Consider the following 14,022-nt stretch of genomic DNA (forward strand, 5'->3'; position numbering starts at 1 on the left):
GGCACAAGGATCATAATTTCCATGCCTGCCTGGGCAATTTAGCAACTTTATTTTGTATCAGAATGAAAGATAAAATGGTCTCAGGGTGCAGCTCAATGGCAAAGTGCCCCTGGGTCAAAAAAGGAAAAAAAATAAAATAAAAGATAACACATCTCATAGATCATCAGAACTGAGACACAATTCTCCTATTTATTATTCTAATAACTTTGTTACCTCTCATCATAAATTTTACAAATGACTCATAAAGGTAAAATGTTAACATAGAAATTTTTTGTGGTATAGAGCTGATATAGGGCTTTTCATTAAAGAATTCCTTAAAGATTAACTCAAAGCCATATAATCTCTCTCTCTAATTGGGAGTCAGTGGTAAAAATAATCTCCAAGTGCTACATGACAACACTTAGCTGTTTAGAATCTATTGTATGGTGAAACTAGGCAGAAATATCTAATATAGGTGTGCCATTGGCAATTTAGAATATTACTTGCATTATTATATTGACAGAGACATGTATGATTTCCTTTCAAATCTGACCAAATCAAAGCACACCTCTCTCAGTTTTCCACTTATTTTTGCATGTTCTCTATTCCACAATAATTTGTGAAAGTTTTGTGTAAGATTTTGACTGAAATTTAGCGTTAGCTTATCTTTACTATTCTTTTCCCCCCCCTTTCTTTGTACGGGGAATTGAACCCACGGGCTCTTTACAACTGAACTACAAAAGTGTCCCCCTGGCTGAGCATGGTGGAACATGCCTGTAACCTAGCTACTCTGGAAGTAGAGGCAAAAGGATCACAAGTTCAAGGCCAGCCTCAGCAATTTAGCAAGACCCTGTCTTGAAATTAAAGAAAAAGAAAAATGCTTGGGCAATATAGCTCAGTGGCAAAATATCCATGGGTTCAATCCCCAGTACTGAAAAAATACTGTTGCCCTAAACTTAAAAGTTTTTCAAAAATATGTGGTCTTTCTTTATAATTGATTATTTACTATTATTGTAAAAACTATCAGAATTATATATATTAAAAGAAATAAGCATAGGAATATTAGTAGTTTTTGCCTTACCTGTTTTTGTTTATGTGTTTATGGGGAGTGAAGAATGGTGAAGAATACTAATGTATTCCATGTAGCAATGTAATGTTAAAAGTAACTATTATTTTCATATGCAGTGGCCCACATCTGTAGTCTAGCAACTCATAAGGCTGAGGCAGGAGAATCAGAAGTTTGAGGACAGCCTCAGCAATTTAGCAAGATCCTATCTTAAAATTGGAAAAAAAAAAAAAAAAGGTCTGGGGATATAGCTCTGTTATAAAGTGCCCAAGGGTTCAGACTCAAGTACCATAAAAGAGGAAAAAAGGAGCTGTTATTTTGGGTATATTTTACTTTTTCTTTCTTGAACTAGAAAGAAGAGGGATATTATATGTCATAGCATTTTTTATGAGAAGTGGAATGCATAGTACCTCACTAAACATGTAGAGAGTGAGAAATTGTTAAAGCATCAATGCTGTTTTTGGTTAATGATACAGTCTGATGATATTCTGTTTTTGTACTTTAGTGACTGTGATAAATTGGATTTGTCAAGACTCATGTATGTCTTTTCAGTACCCATTTCCCAATATTAATATGTACTTGGAGTTAAGGTATTTATATGTCAGAATCTGGTCCTCCCTTCTCCTTTTTCCCACTCATTTTTATCTCCCAACACTAGTCTAGCTTCCAAACCCAAGAGTTGTCACCTAATGGGTCATTTCTGTTTTATATTTACTTTTATATAAGGTTGGCATGTACAATATATAATGATAGAATGATGAAATGTTGAGCATTAATTCTATTTAACTACCTCCACTATTCAGTAATAGTTAAAATGAACAAATCAGCATTCATTACTTAAAGCTACCTAAGAATCATAGTCACCACCTATAGTCCTTTGGTTACCCTGGTTATTGAGAAGCTTTTACACATTCAATTTGAACTTACTTAAATTTGCATTTTCCCCCATTGTTTGGGCTTCTTAGAAAAACAATTCCACATACTAGAGCAGTGCTTCTCAAATTGTAATGCATATAAGGTATTATCTGGGAAATTTTGTTGAAATGCAGATTTGATTTGGTAGATCTGAGAACTCATTCTGTGTTTCTAACAAGTTCACTAGTGATACTGATGATGATATTTTGAGGACCATTCTTTGAGTACCAGATTAACCTAGAGGTCTCCTGATATCCTCTTTTGGATTATTTAATTAATTTATGTATTTATTGTGGTGCTGAGGATGGAACCCAGCACCTCACATGTGCGAGGCTATAACCCCAGCTCCTTCTTTTGGATTATTTTAATGAAATGACCCAATTTAGCTGTATTTATCCTTGACTCAAATCTTAGCTCTTAGGTCTTCAATCCATTGTGTTCTGATTTATAATCAATTTGAATTATTAGATTCCTTAATAAAAGCAATTCCTTAAGATCAAATTAAGTAAGATACAACATGACATTTAATTCTTGGAAACAAGAAATGTTTAATCCTTAGAAAATGGAGTTTTATAGCTTTTGTGTAGAAAAAAGTCTTGAAGGTGTCTGATTAAACCTTCATTTTCTACTTATTGCCTTGAACATCTCTTCTCCTGTAGATTATCATTCAGGAACCACAGACTCCCAAACGCTCTTATGCTCTTTTTCTTCTTCTTCCTTTTTATTAATTTTATTTTTTTACCTTGTCTGTAGTCAGAAATCCAGATATGTAACTTAATTCCCTGAATAAAGAATAATTTCTTCATTTTTGGGCCAAGGCTTAGATCCTTCTACACTCATTACTTTTTACATGCCCTAAAATCAATAAATTGTTTGCTTCTTCATGACCACTCTTCGCTATACATGGGAATAATCCTTCCATTTTGTTTAGGAAACATCTTAATCTTATACTTCAGTGGAAATTTTCAGCACAGTGGCCATTGATGTTATATATTATTTATTGCAGCAGCCTCAGAAGAACAGAAAATTGTTTAGGAGTGGAAACATCACTGTTTTATTACTCTTAGAATGTATCACTGCTAATTCAATTTGAGTATTTCTTCATAGAAATAGAATTCTGAAATTTAACAATTACATGATATGTTATTTTTATTTTAGTCTTTTATATAAATATGCATGAGTTTGTACTCAATTTGTCTTCTTTTATTTCAAGGGTGTGATTACTTTAGAGTCCCTTGGTAAAAGGGGTTATCGAGTACCTCCTTCAGGAACAATACAAGTGGTATGTGTTTTATAGCCTACAATTGCAATAATCATTCTCTCACATACATATAGAACTTAGCCCTTTCTCCTGCTACTGCTGCTGCAACAACTTTGGTAAGTAATAGTGGGGCTGCAGCTTTGTTTGGAGTTTCCGTGCTCTGCCCCAGGAATGACCCATTTGGGGACCTCCCCAAAAGGAAAGCATTAATAAGCTAATCAAGGTGAATGCGTAACTTAAGTAGAACTATTTTCAAATAATTAGAACTTAACATTACCTTTGCCTTCTATTTAATGTGATAAGCCATATTGAGATTGACCTATTTAAAAGGAGGCTCCAAATATTGTATTGTTTTGGCAGGAAAACTTGGGAAACAAAATCATATTTTCCCTTCTGTAATGACTTATAACATTGATCAATCTAATAAAATGAACACTCCAAGTGGAAATAAATGTTAAGTCTGCAAATGTCAGGGCAGAGAAAGCATCATTTCTCTAGTCTGGGTGTTTATCATGTTTTGGCTCAGAAGAGACCGTCTAGCCCAGAACAGTTTTTTTATTATTCTGGTCTAGGGTTCTCAGAAGCATAATGTGATTTCAAGGCCAGTGTGCAGTTGAGTTTGATCTCCAAGCCTGATCCAGGATACTCCTTCAAACCCTCAAGTCTTTTATGGAGTTTGCAGAGTAATATGTTTAATGGAGGCTGGTTCCTTGCACTCAAGATCTGGTATAGACCGAAAGAGCTTTTTATGACCTTTGGCCTCAATGTATTCAGTGTTCTGTCACTGTTACTTATCACCATTGTTCCAAAATTGCAAGGACTCTGTATGTTTGTTGATTTCATATCTCACAGGAATGAAACATAGTACTTTGCATTATATGTGTTTTCTAAGAAAGAATCACTACATATTACAGGGTCATTTTATGTGAAATGGATTTCTTGAACTAAAGGAGTAATAATCTTCTGTTCACTTGCCTCTGAGAAAGTGTGGGTCACTGGAAATCTGGCTGTCAGCTGTCATAACAATGAATCATTAACCCAGAGGCAACATATTTACCTTTTATTTTGGAGATGGCTAACATTAGTAGTTAATTTTAGAGATGAAATTTGGATGTCTTTCATTCCTTACTTGGTTTAATAATGTATAATCATGGTTTGAATTCCTGGCTTGCTAGATTTTATGGTTGTTAAATGTATTAGCCTTAATCTTAAGACTCACTAGATTGCAAAATCTGGATCATAATATTGATATATTTCTCATTTTGATTCAGTGAGTGATGTCCAGTGCCACGGATGAGCTTCTGAAAGCATGGGCACCAAGTTACCTATTGATGTGTTGGTAATTTGGTTAAAGTCAGATCAGCAGTTGGGGTTTTGTTTAAAAACTATTACTTTTAAAGATGACATTCTTTTCAATTGTTAATAGTCAAGTACCAATTGAATAATTTCAGTCTTCACAAAGGATCCATATTGTTTTCTATAATAATATTGAAGATAAAAAAAAAACCTAGCTGGGGGCGGTAACTGATGCCTGTAATCAGTGACTCAGGAGACTAAGGCAGGAAGATTCCAAGTTTGACTCCAACTTGGGCAACTTAGCAAGATCCTGTCTCAAAATAAAATTTTAAATTTAAAGGGCTGGGGATATAGCTCAGAGGTAGAGTGCCCCTGGGTTCAATCCCATTAAGGCAAAAAAAAAAAAAAAAAAATGCCTCGTGTCTCTGCAGATTTTGAAATGAGTCCAAGTGTGAATACATAAAGTATTATTTAGCCTGTTTTGGATCTAATAATAATGAGCTTTATTTTCTAAATATGAAAAAATTTTCAAATAGAAAAGTCTCCCCTTTGAGCATTTCTTTTTAATTTTACAATAACTATAGATACCTAAGATATCAAAAAATTCTGGTTTTATTGAACTTGTATGTTTTATTTTAAAAATTCAATTTACTCACCATTAAAATGTGAGAAAAATTAAAATTTCACCTTGTGAATTTTGCTTTTGATACTCTACAGAAAAGCTAAGTTTGAAATAAAAGAATTATAATATTTTAAGCCAGTAAGGGCATATTTTTCGTAAATTAGTGGAACTATATGAAAATATGAACAAGGATAAGTTATATAATGTTTATTACTAATATGAAATTTGTAACTAAAAATTTTATTACAGGAATTTATGTTATTGTGAAATAAAAAATTAAATTGAACCTTTGAAAGAACATTAACTACTTTTTTGTAAACTTCAAAAGTTTATGACTTTTGTCCCTGAAACTGAATTATATCCAATGGGGATTAAATTATTATTTAAAAGCCTATTTAATTATTGGATAATAATTCTGAATTATATCAACAAATCACTGTTTTAAAAGAATAATTTTTATATTGTTTCTTCAGACCTTATTTAATCCTAATAAGACTGTGGTGAAGATGTTTGTTGTGATATATGACTTGCGAGATATGCCAGCCAATCATCAGACATTCCTACGACAAAGAACTTTTTCTGTACCTGTTAAACAAGACATGAAGAAAAGTATTAATAAAGAGAACATCCGACATACGGAAGAACGGTTATTACGCTACCTTATACATTTGAGGTAATGTTTAAAATTTATATAAAAATGTTACTTTAAGACACTTCTAAACTTTTTTAGCTTTTTTTTTTTTTAATTGTATTCCTTAGACTTTGCTTAGCATGGGAACTCTTGAAGATTATCAAGATGTAGAAAGTACATGGCATACAGCACTGCAGTTATTACTTGTTGAAATTAGGATCTTTTCATTTATAGCTGTTTAATGTGAAATTTAAAAAAAAAAATTTAGTTGTAGGTGGACACAATACCTTTTATTTATGTATTTATTTTTATGTGGTACTGAGGATTGAACCCAGTGCCTCACACATGCCAGGCAAGTGCTCTACCACTGAACTACAGCCCCAGCCCAAATGTGAAATATTTTGTCAAGAAAAATTGAAATATATGTGAGGCAGTGAAACACATTTTTTAAACCAGTGCTGTTCTACAGAAATATAATATTAGCTATTTATATAGTTCTATATTTTTCAGTAGCCACATTAAAAATAGTAAGAAACAGGTAAAATTAATATATATTTTATTTAATCTAACATATCCAAATGTTATCATTGGAATATATAATTGATATAAAAATTGAGATATTTTACATTCCTTTGTTTTACTAAATCCTTAGAATCAAGAATATATTTTACACTCAAAGCACAACTCAGTTTGTAAATTAGCCACATTGCAGGTGCTCAATAGCCACATGTGGCTAGAAGCTACTGTATTAGTTAGGGAAGTTCTTATACTTAATTCACTCATTCACTTGTTTGACACCTGTTTGTGTGCCAGGAATACTTCTAGATGCTAGGGAAACAGGAGTGACAAAATCTTTGCTGTCATAGAGTTGAATATTCTAATGATTCCATCAAAAATATATTTTCCTGGTGGGGCACAACTCAGGAGAATCACAAGTTGGAGGTTAGCCTGGGCAACTTAGCAAGACTGTCTTAGGAAAAAAAGCTGGGGTCCGAGTTCAACCCCAAATACAAAAAAAAAAAAAAAAAAAAAAAAAAAAAGGAAAGAAAGAAAGGAAAAAGAAATTTCTTATAACTTTTATTACCCAACTCATAAATCTAGGTTGTGAGAACCCATTTTTTTCCCCTTCTGTTTCAAGTTGCCATCATCCAAGGGTGTCCCTGAAATCCTAATGTAGTTCTGAAGATCATGAACAAAATCAGTTGATTAAGAGAAGGCTCAGTAGCCTGTTCCCCATAATTCTGTTTCTCACAGTTTTCTGGTTCCTAAAAGCTTTCAGACATGTCCATGACATTCATCATACACTTATTCCTTACTATAAGGAGCTCTATTCATCATGAGTCACCTTTCTTCCTGGGTTCAAGCAGAGGGCTTCTTTATTCTGTAACGGGTAGTGAACACTAACTATCTTTCAATGTATATATCGGCCTTGCATTGGTGACCTGGGGTGAATAAGGAGTGAGCTGTACATGCAACTAAGTACCATGCTTGAAAATTCTAGTAATTGTTGCCCCTCAAAACACTGCTTAATTGGTTCTCTCATCTCTGCCTGTTGTTCTGCCTCCAAAAGACACTTTGAACCAGCACAATGTATTTAAACCCAGCCTGATTCTGCCTGATATGAATCTCATAGGAAATGTTACATACATTATGGGAATGAAAAATCTACCAAAAACAGACTTGGAAACTTTTTTACAAAGATAAATGTTAAAAAGTAGCAGACTGTAAGAATATCTCCCAGCCCAACCTAGAAAAGATTAACTTTGAATGAACTTCCATATGACACCATTCCTCTTAGGGGTTTTTGTTTTGTTTATGGTGCTACAGGAATTAAACTCAGGGCCTCAAGTATGCTGGGCAAGTACTCTACCATTAAGCTGGTATAGCCCACTCTCAAAGTTTAACAACTTTATCCACATGTAAGTAACATTTGCCAGAATAAAAATCAACTGTCTATTCTTTTATAATCCCCACACAATGGCTAGATACTTTAAATGCTATATAGAAATCTACTTGGGAAAAAAAATGGTATACTTGCCAAAGCTTACCGTGTTCTATTTCAGATAGGGAAGGTGAAAGACTTCAGAGAGAAGAAATGTGTGAGCCAGTCACAAATATGCTTTGACATACACATCTGAGCACCAGATCTTTCCACCAGTTTAAAATCTGCAGAGGGTATTTCTTCTAGGATGAGGGGAAACAAAGAAAAATTAGCACTACGGGGTGTATTGGTCTGTCTGCTGAGTAAGTTTAATTCTACAGCCCTTTTTACTATTGGACAGACAGTAGTAGCAGCGGGTAGAAACAGTTTCAAATCCAGTTTCAATAGCCATTTTCATGTCACTTGTTGACTTTTGATGATGGTTAGGTTTATTTAGCTGACTATTACTAATTATAGGAGTTCTTCCTTAACTCCTATAATTGTGATTATTTTGAAAATTTGAGTATTTTCAAGTGTGGAATCTATTTTGATCTGTACCAAATCATGGGAGGCTGACGTGTATGACTTGTCTGTGTTGCTAGAAGATGCTAGACTAAAAAGCCCAAAGCATTATAATTAGCTCATGTAAACTGAAACTTAACACTGTAAATGAGGGAAAGGTTCATGTGCTGTGAAATCATGGAGGAAAAGTAAGATTGTTTTTGAAACCCAGACTCATAGGAATGAGCACCTTGGGCATTGTCAGAGAGAAAAGGAATACAGAGTGTTCAGGGGATAGAGGCATTTAATTATTATTTGAAAGAGTTAGTGTTAATGTAGTATAGTAGCAAAATAAATTTTTCCTACTTTCAAATTTTAATTATACAAGTTTATTTGTTTTAAAGACTCATTCCCTGAAATGACTGATCTTTTATTTATTTGTTTAGGTTCCAGAGTTCTAAATCTGGAAAGATCTACCTCCATAGAGATGTACGGCTCCTGTTCTCTAGAAAGTCAATGGAGGTTGACAGCGGTGCTGCATATGAACTCAAATCTTACACTGAATCGCCAACAAACCCTCAATTTTCACCAAGATGTTGATAAGGAGTGATATATTTTAAATATATGCTCGGTATCCAAGTTTGAAAGTAATTAGTAGCCTAGAATGGTGTGTACCAAATTAACAATCAGGAGAGTATATCCTTTCCTATTATCCTGGACCAGTTTTTATTAAAGAATTCCTGAAAATGAGATCTATATATTCCAAGTAGACTGGAAACACTCATGTCCTAATCTTTTTTGTACTGTTGAAACCACTTCATTGGACATGTTGCAATAGCAAAATCCCCAGTTAGATTAGTGTTTACACATTTTATTTCTCAGTTATTTAATATTTAATGTTTTCCTTAATGCTCAAGTGATGTTTGTCTCTAGTGTTCTAAAGTAGCACAAATCCTATGTAAAATCATACTATGTATTTTTGACATTAATGTTGAAATCTGAAATATATGCACAAGTCTTTAATTTTGTGTGATGTGTTTTAAGTGCTATTCATTTAAACTATTGAAAATGAGAATGAAATGTTGAGCTTCTTTAAGATTAATGCACTATGCAAGCATGTGTACTTTTTATATCTCTCAAGTTGAGTTTTTACAATACCCCATCCAGGTTGCTTGTCTCACTTAGTAGTCCTGTAACATGCTGTGTTGGCAGTGCAGTGAGGATTAAGCTGCTTCCCATTCCCCTTGCAAGTTCAGATCATCATGCCCATTCATATTCCTTATCCCCCAAACGGTTCTATTTTTCCTTAATCAGTATACTATAGAGGCTTTACATTAAATTGCTCTCCCAGGCTAGATAATTTTTTCAAATTGTTAATATGTACTTTGAAATCAAATTTAGTATTTATATTGTAAATATATGCAAAAAAACCCCTAAAAAACGTGTATTTGGCTTTTATTTTTACATGAGACATTTATGTGATTGGGTGAATTAGCCATCAATTTCCATCTTATCTCTAAATCTGCCTTTCAGAGAAGCGAGGAATATGTCTTGAGTCTTGTCCCAATTTATCATTTCCTTGTTTAGGGTCATAACAGAAGGCTATTGGCAACTGGAAAACCACCAAGCACAGAAACTTGACTGAGTGCATCATAAATCTTCTCACACTCTTAGAAAAAAACAAAGTGTTTCTAGATATTTTTGGAGGGACAATGGGTGACAACAGATTAGATAATAAGGCAAAAATACTGGAAGTGCCAACAGAAATCTATGACTGCAGATTATAAAATACAGACTCAAGTAGGTCAGACCTAAAAGACCAGGAAAGTCTAGAATGTGGTAAGAAGTCTGGAATTGGTAGGGAGGAAACTTGTTTACTTTGAGATTCAGGTACTAGACAGAATACTTCAGAAAATCTGAGTAGGTAATGAATATGTAGTTATGGACTGTGGAAAAAGCAAAAAGAAGCCTTTTATAATTTTCTTTTAAAATATCAGTTAAAAAAGAAAGGCTACTTATATTCCATAAAACTTAAATAATTTCAGTGGTACAAATTTATGAAGATTTGTTGTATTTATCTTCAGACTATATACGAAGAACATGGGACTAGGAGCCAAAGACTTGATTGCAGTCTAAGCTCTAATGGTATCTGATGGAATTGGCTCCAGAAATTCCTTAACCTTACTAGCAAGGTGCATGTGATTGAAAAAATGGAGTGAAAGTGTCATTAATGTTCTCAAATTCTATGTTCTCATTCTTTTTCCACATTTTTATTGGTGCATTATAATTTTACACAATAGTGCGATTTGTTGTTACATATCTGTACATTCACATATAAATTTGGCCAATATTGTTCCCCAATATTTCCCCTTCCCCCATCCCCGATCCCTTTTCTCTACTGGTATCCCTTTACTTTTCTTAAGATACCTCCCCCCCACCCCCACACACATATAGTTTTCTTTTTCCTTTTCCTCTCTAGCTTCCATATATGAGATAAAACACATGACACTTGACTTTTTTAAAAAATATTTTTTTTAGTTGTAGATAGACACAATACCTTTATTTAGGTTTATATGATGCTGAGGATGAAACCCAGTGCCTCATGCATACTAGGCAGGCACTTTACCACGGAGCTACAGCCCCAGCCTGACACTTGATTTTTTTGAGTTTGGCTTATTTTGCCTAACGTAATGCTCTCTCAAGTTCCATCCATTTTCTTGCAAATGACATGATTTTTTTCTTTAAGGATGAATAAAATTCCATTGTGTATACATACCACATTTTCCTTATCCATTCTTCCATCAGTGGACACCTAGGCTGGTTCCCTAGTTTGGCTATTGTGAATTATGCTGCTGTAAACATAGGTATGCATACTTCATGCTAAAATCTCAGTGTAGTATTTTGTTTGCATTTCTCTAATTGCTAAAGATGTTGAACATGTTTTGTGCATTTGCTAGCCATTGTAGTTCTTCTTTCTTTTTTCTTTACTAGGCAATATATAGTTCTTATAATCGTTCTAGTCTGTGTTTGTTTGTTTTGTTTTTAAAGACAGGCTTTAGTACATTGCCCAGGCTGACCTCAAACACAAGTCTCCTATCTTAGCCTCCCAAGTAGCTGGGATTGCAGGAATTTGCCATCCCCAGCTATAATTCTTAAAATAAATATTTCAATAAATATATGTAGATTTCTTGTATATTTAGAAAAAGTCAATCTTGATCATATTATTGCTTCTTTATTTCTCCAGTGATGTTTACCTCAAAATTAGTACTATTTGTGCAGGTATCTTTTGGGGTAAAATACCATGCAGTCTTGCCTGAATTCTATCTACTTTCCCAACCTTTCTGAACATTTTTAGACAATTTGATTGCATTAGTCTATTTTCTGTTGCTAATAACACAATGCCATTGTGTGGGTAAGTTACAAAGAACAGTTTATTTTTGGCTTACAGTACTAAAGGTGCAAGATCAAGGGGCTACATCTGGTGATAGTCTTCTGTTAGCAGAATCCTGGTATACACAACAAGCACAGGGAGTGTGTGTGTGTGTGTGCGTGTTTGTATATTTCTCTTCTGTTCTCACTCATATAAAGCCACTGGGATTCAATCGTGGTGGGATTCAATCGTGGGGGCTGTACCCTCATAACTTCAATCTTAATCACCTCTCAAAGACCCCATCTCTACCATATTTGGATTAAGTTTCTGCCTTCATACTACCTGGCAAGGGCATTAAATTTCAACACTTCGGGGGCTGGGGATGTGGCTCAAGCGGTAGCGCGATCGCCTCGCAAGCGTGCGGCCCGGGGTTCGATCCTCAGCACCACATACCAACAAAGATGTTGTGTCCGCCGATAACTGAAAAATAAATATTAAAATTCTCTCTCTCTCCTCTCTCTCCCTCTCTCACTCTCTCTTTAAAAAAAAATTTAAAAAAAATTTCAACACTTCAAGCCTTGGGGGATACACTCAAATAATATCCAAGTCATATCATTGGATGAACATCTGGGCATATCTTATGCTCTTCCTGGTAAGTTTGTAGAAAGGAAGCATGTGTTGACATTTTGTCCCTTTACTTCTTGGGCTCATTTTTAAAAAACTCTTTTTTTTTTTTAAGTCATACACGACAGTAGAATGAATTTTGACATACACATACATGGAGTATAACTTCCCATTCTTGTGGTTGTAAATGATGTGGAGTTATACTGGTATGAATTCATATATGAATACAGGAAAGTTATGTCCAATTCATTCTACTGTCTTCCCATTCCCATCCCCCCATTTCCACTTGTGCCAATCCAGTGAACCTCTACTTCCCACCCCCCAGCCCCACCCTCCCAGCTATTGTGAGTCAGCATTTGCATATCTGAGAAAACTATTGGCCTTTGGTTTTCTGGGCTTGGCTTACTTCACTTAGCATGATAGTCTCCAGTTCCATCCATTTACTGGCAAATGTCATAATTTCATTCTTCTTTATGGCTGAGTAATATTCTACTATGTGTATGTAGCACATTTTCTTTATCCACTAATTTGTTGAAGGGCACCTAGGTTTGTTCCTATTAGCTTAGCTATTGTAAATTGAGCTGCTAAGGATATTGATGTGGCTTTGCACTATAGTATGCTCATTTTAAATACATTCTTTGGGTATATGCCAAGGAGTGGGATAGCTTGGTCAAATGGTGGTTCCATTCCAAGTTTTCTAAGGAATCTCCATACTGCTTTCCAGAGTGGTTGTACCAATTTGCAGTCCCACTGACAATGTATGAGAGTACCTTCTTCTTCTTGGGGCCATTTTTTGCCCATAATTTTCCTCTGTGAGGTATAGTCACCCAGCCCCTATTTGTTCTCCACCTATTCTGGTGTTCTCTCCCCTGGTTATTTTTCTACAGTTCTTCAGTCTCAGGCCCATACTACCATACATTCTGTATTTCTATTAAAAATTTATATTACTAGATTATATCTCAGGAGAGTGATATGCAGGTAGAGATTCCAGCAGCAACTAATATTGCTACCAACAGTAAATAACAGAGATCCCACTTACTGCAGGTTTACTTGCAGTTTTGAAGATTTTAAAAATGAGTTATAACTCCTTTCAAAAAGGAACTATAGGTAACAAGTAGTCTGCAAAAGTTTTTGGAGATTTTCGTAGATGGGAATGTATCACGAGGAGCAAAACTGCGAGGTATGCAGTTGAGGGGGAGAAATAATGAATGTCCACCTGCTTCATCCCTTTTCAATGCTTTATTCACTCAAATTAATACAATTTCACTCTATAGGTTCTTAATCAAGAAAATGACAATCCTTAATGCTAGGCATTGCAATAGACAATTCACAGCAAACAATTCTAGATTAATTAATTCACAGCAAACAATTCTAGATTAATTCTAAGCACTGCAAACAATCATGACAGGCTCATGACAGACATTCCCTCTGCGTTCTAAGTTCAAGTGTCAGATCAAAAGTTTCAAGCCTTAGGCTTTACATCCAGCAAGATGCACAGTCACTCAGGCCATGGTGATCAGATCCGGAACAAACTGGATGACTGTTTGAGGAGAGGGTCCTAGGGAGAAGTTTCGACTCACAAATGTCCAGACAGGTGGTAGAGTTTGAGAGCGGTGAGGAAGATGCAAAGGATCAGGCAGATGAGAAAAGCTGAGATGTCAGTCCCAGGTCCTCATCAGGCCCTTCAGATCAAGTGCATCCTTATTTCGGCTGACTGAATCCCTGTTCATCAGTTCTCTTATACTAAATTTTGGGTTTTTGATCCCCATTTCAATCCTGATCAGCTACCACTGGATTTCTCCATGACATCATTTACCCTGGGGTCAGAAACATCTG

The 14,022-nt window shown here is 34.9% G+C and overlaps 1 protein-coding gene across 7 annotated transcripts in view; it reads left to right on the forward strand.

The window, feature by feature from the left end:
* ATOSA (atos homolog A) overlaps positions 1-9,215 on the forward strand; it is a 97,967-nt gene extending 88,752 nt beyond the window's left edge. For 5 of the 7 annotated variants that reach the window (XM_081290014.1, XM_081290011.1, XM_081290012.1 and 2 more), the window contains exons 11-13: positions 3,174-3,242; positions 5,613-5,812; positions 8,639-9,215. In XM_081290014.1, the coding sequence (XP_081146140.1) occupies positions 3,174-3,242; positions 5,613-5,812; positions 8,639-8,792 (423 nt within the window). In that variant the 3' untranslated portion in view covers positions 8,793-9,215. Of the gene's footprint in view, positions 1-3,173; positions 3,338-5,612; positions 5,813-8,638 lie in introns of those variants that run through there. The other 2 variants (XR_014021456.1, XM_081290015.1) reach the window with 2 other exon arrangements.
* Positions 9,216-14,022: the final 4,807 nt, after the last annotated feature.

Source organism: Spermophilus citellus (genome assembly GCF_964194105.1).
Source record: "Spermophilus citellus genome assembly, chromosome: 4".
NCBI lineage: Eukaryota > Metazoa > Chordata > Mammalia > Rodentia > Sciuridae > Spermophilus > Spermophilus citellus.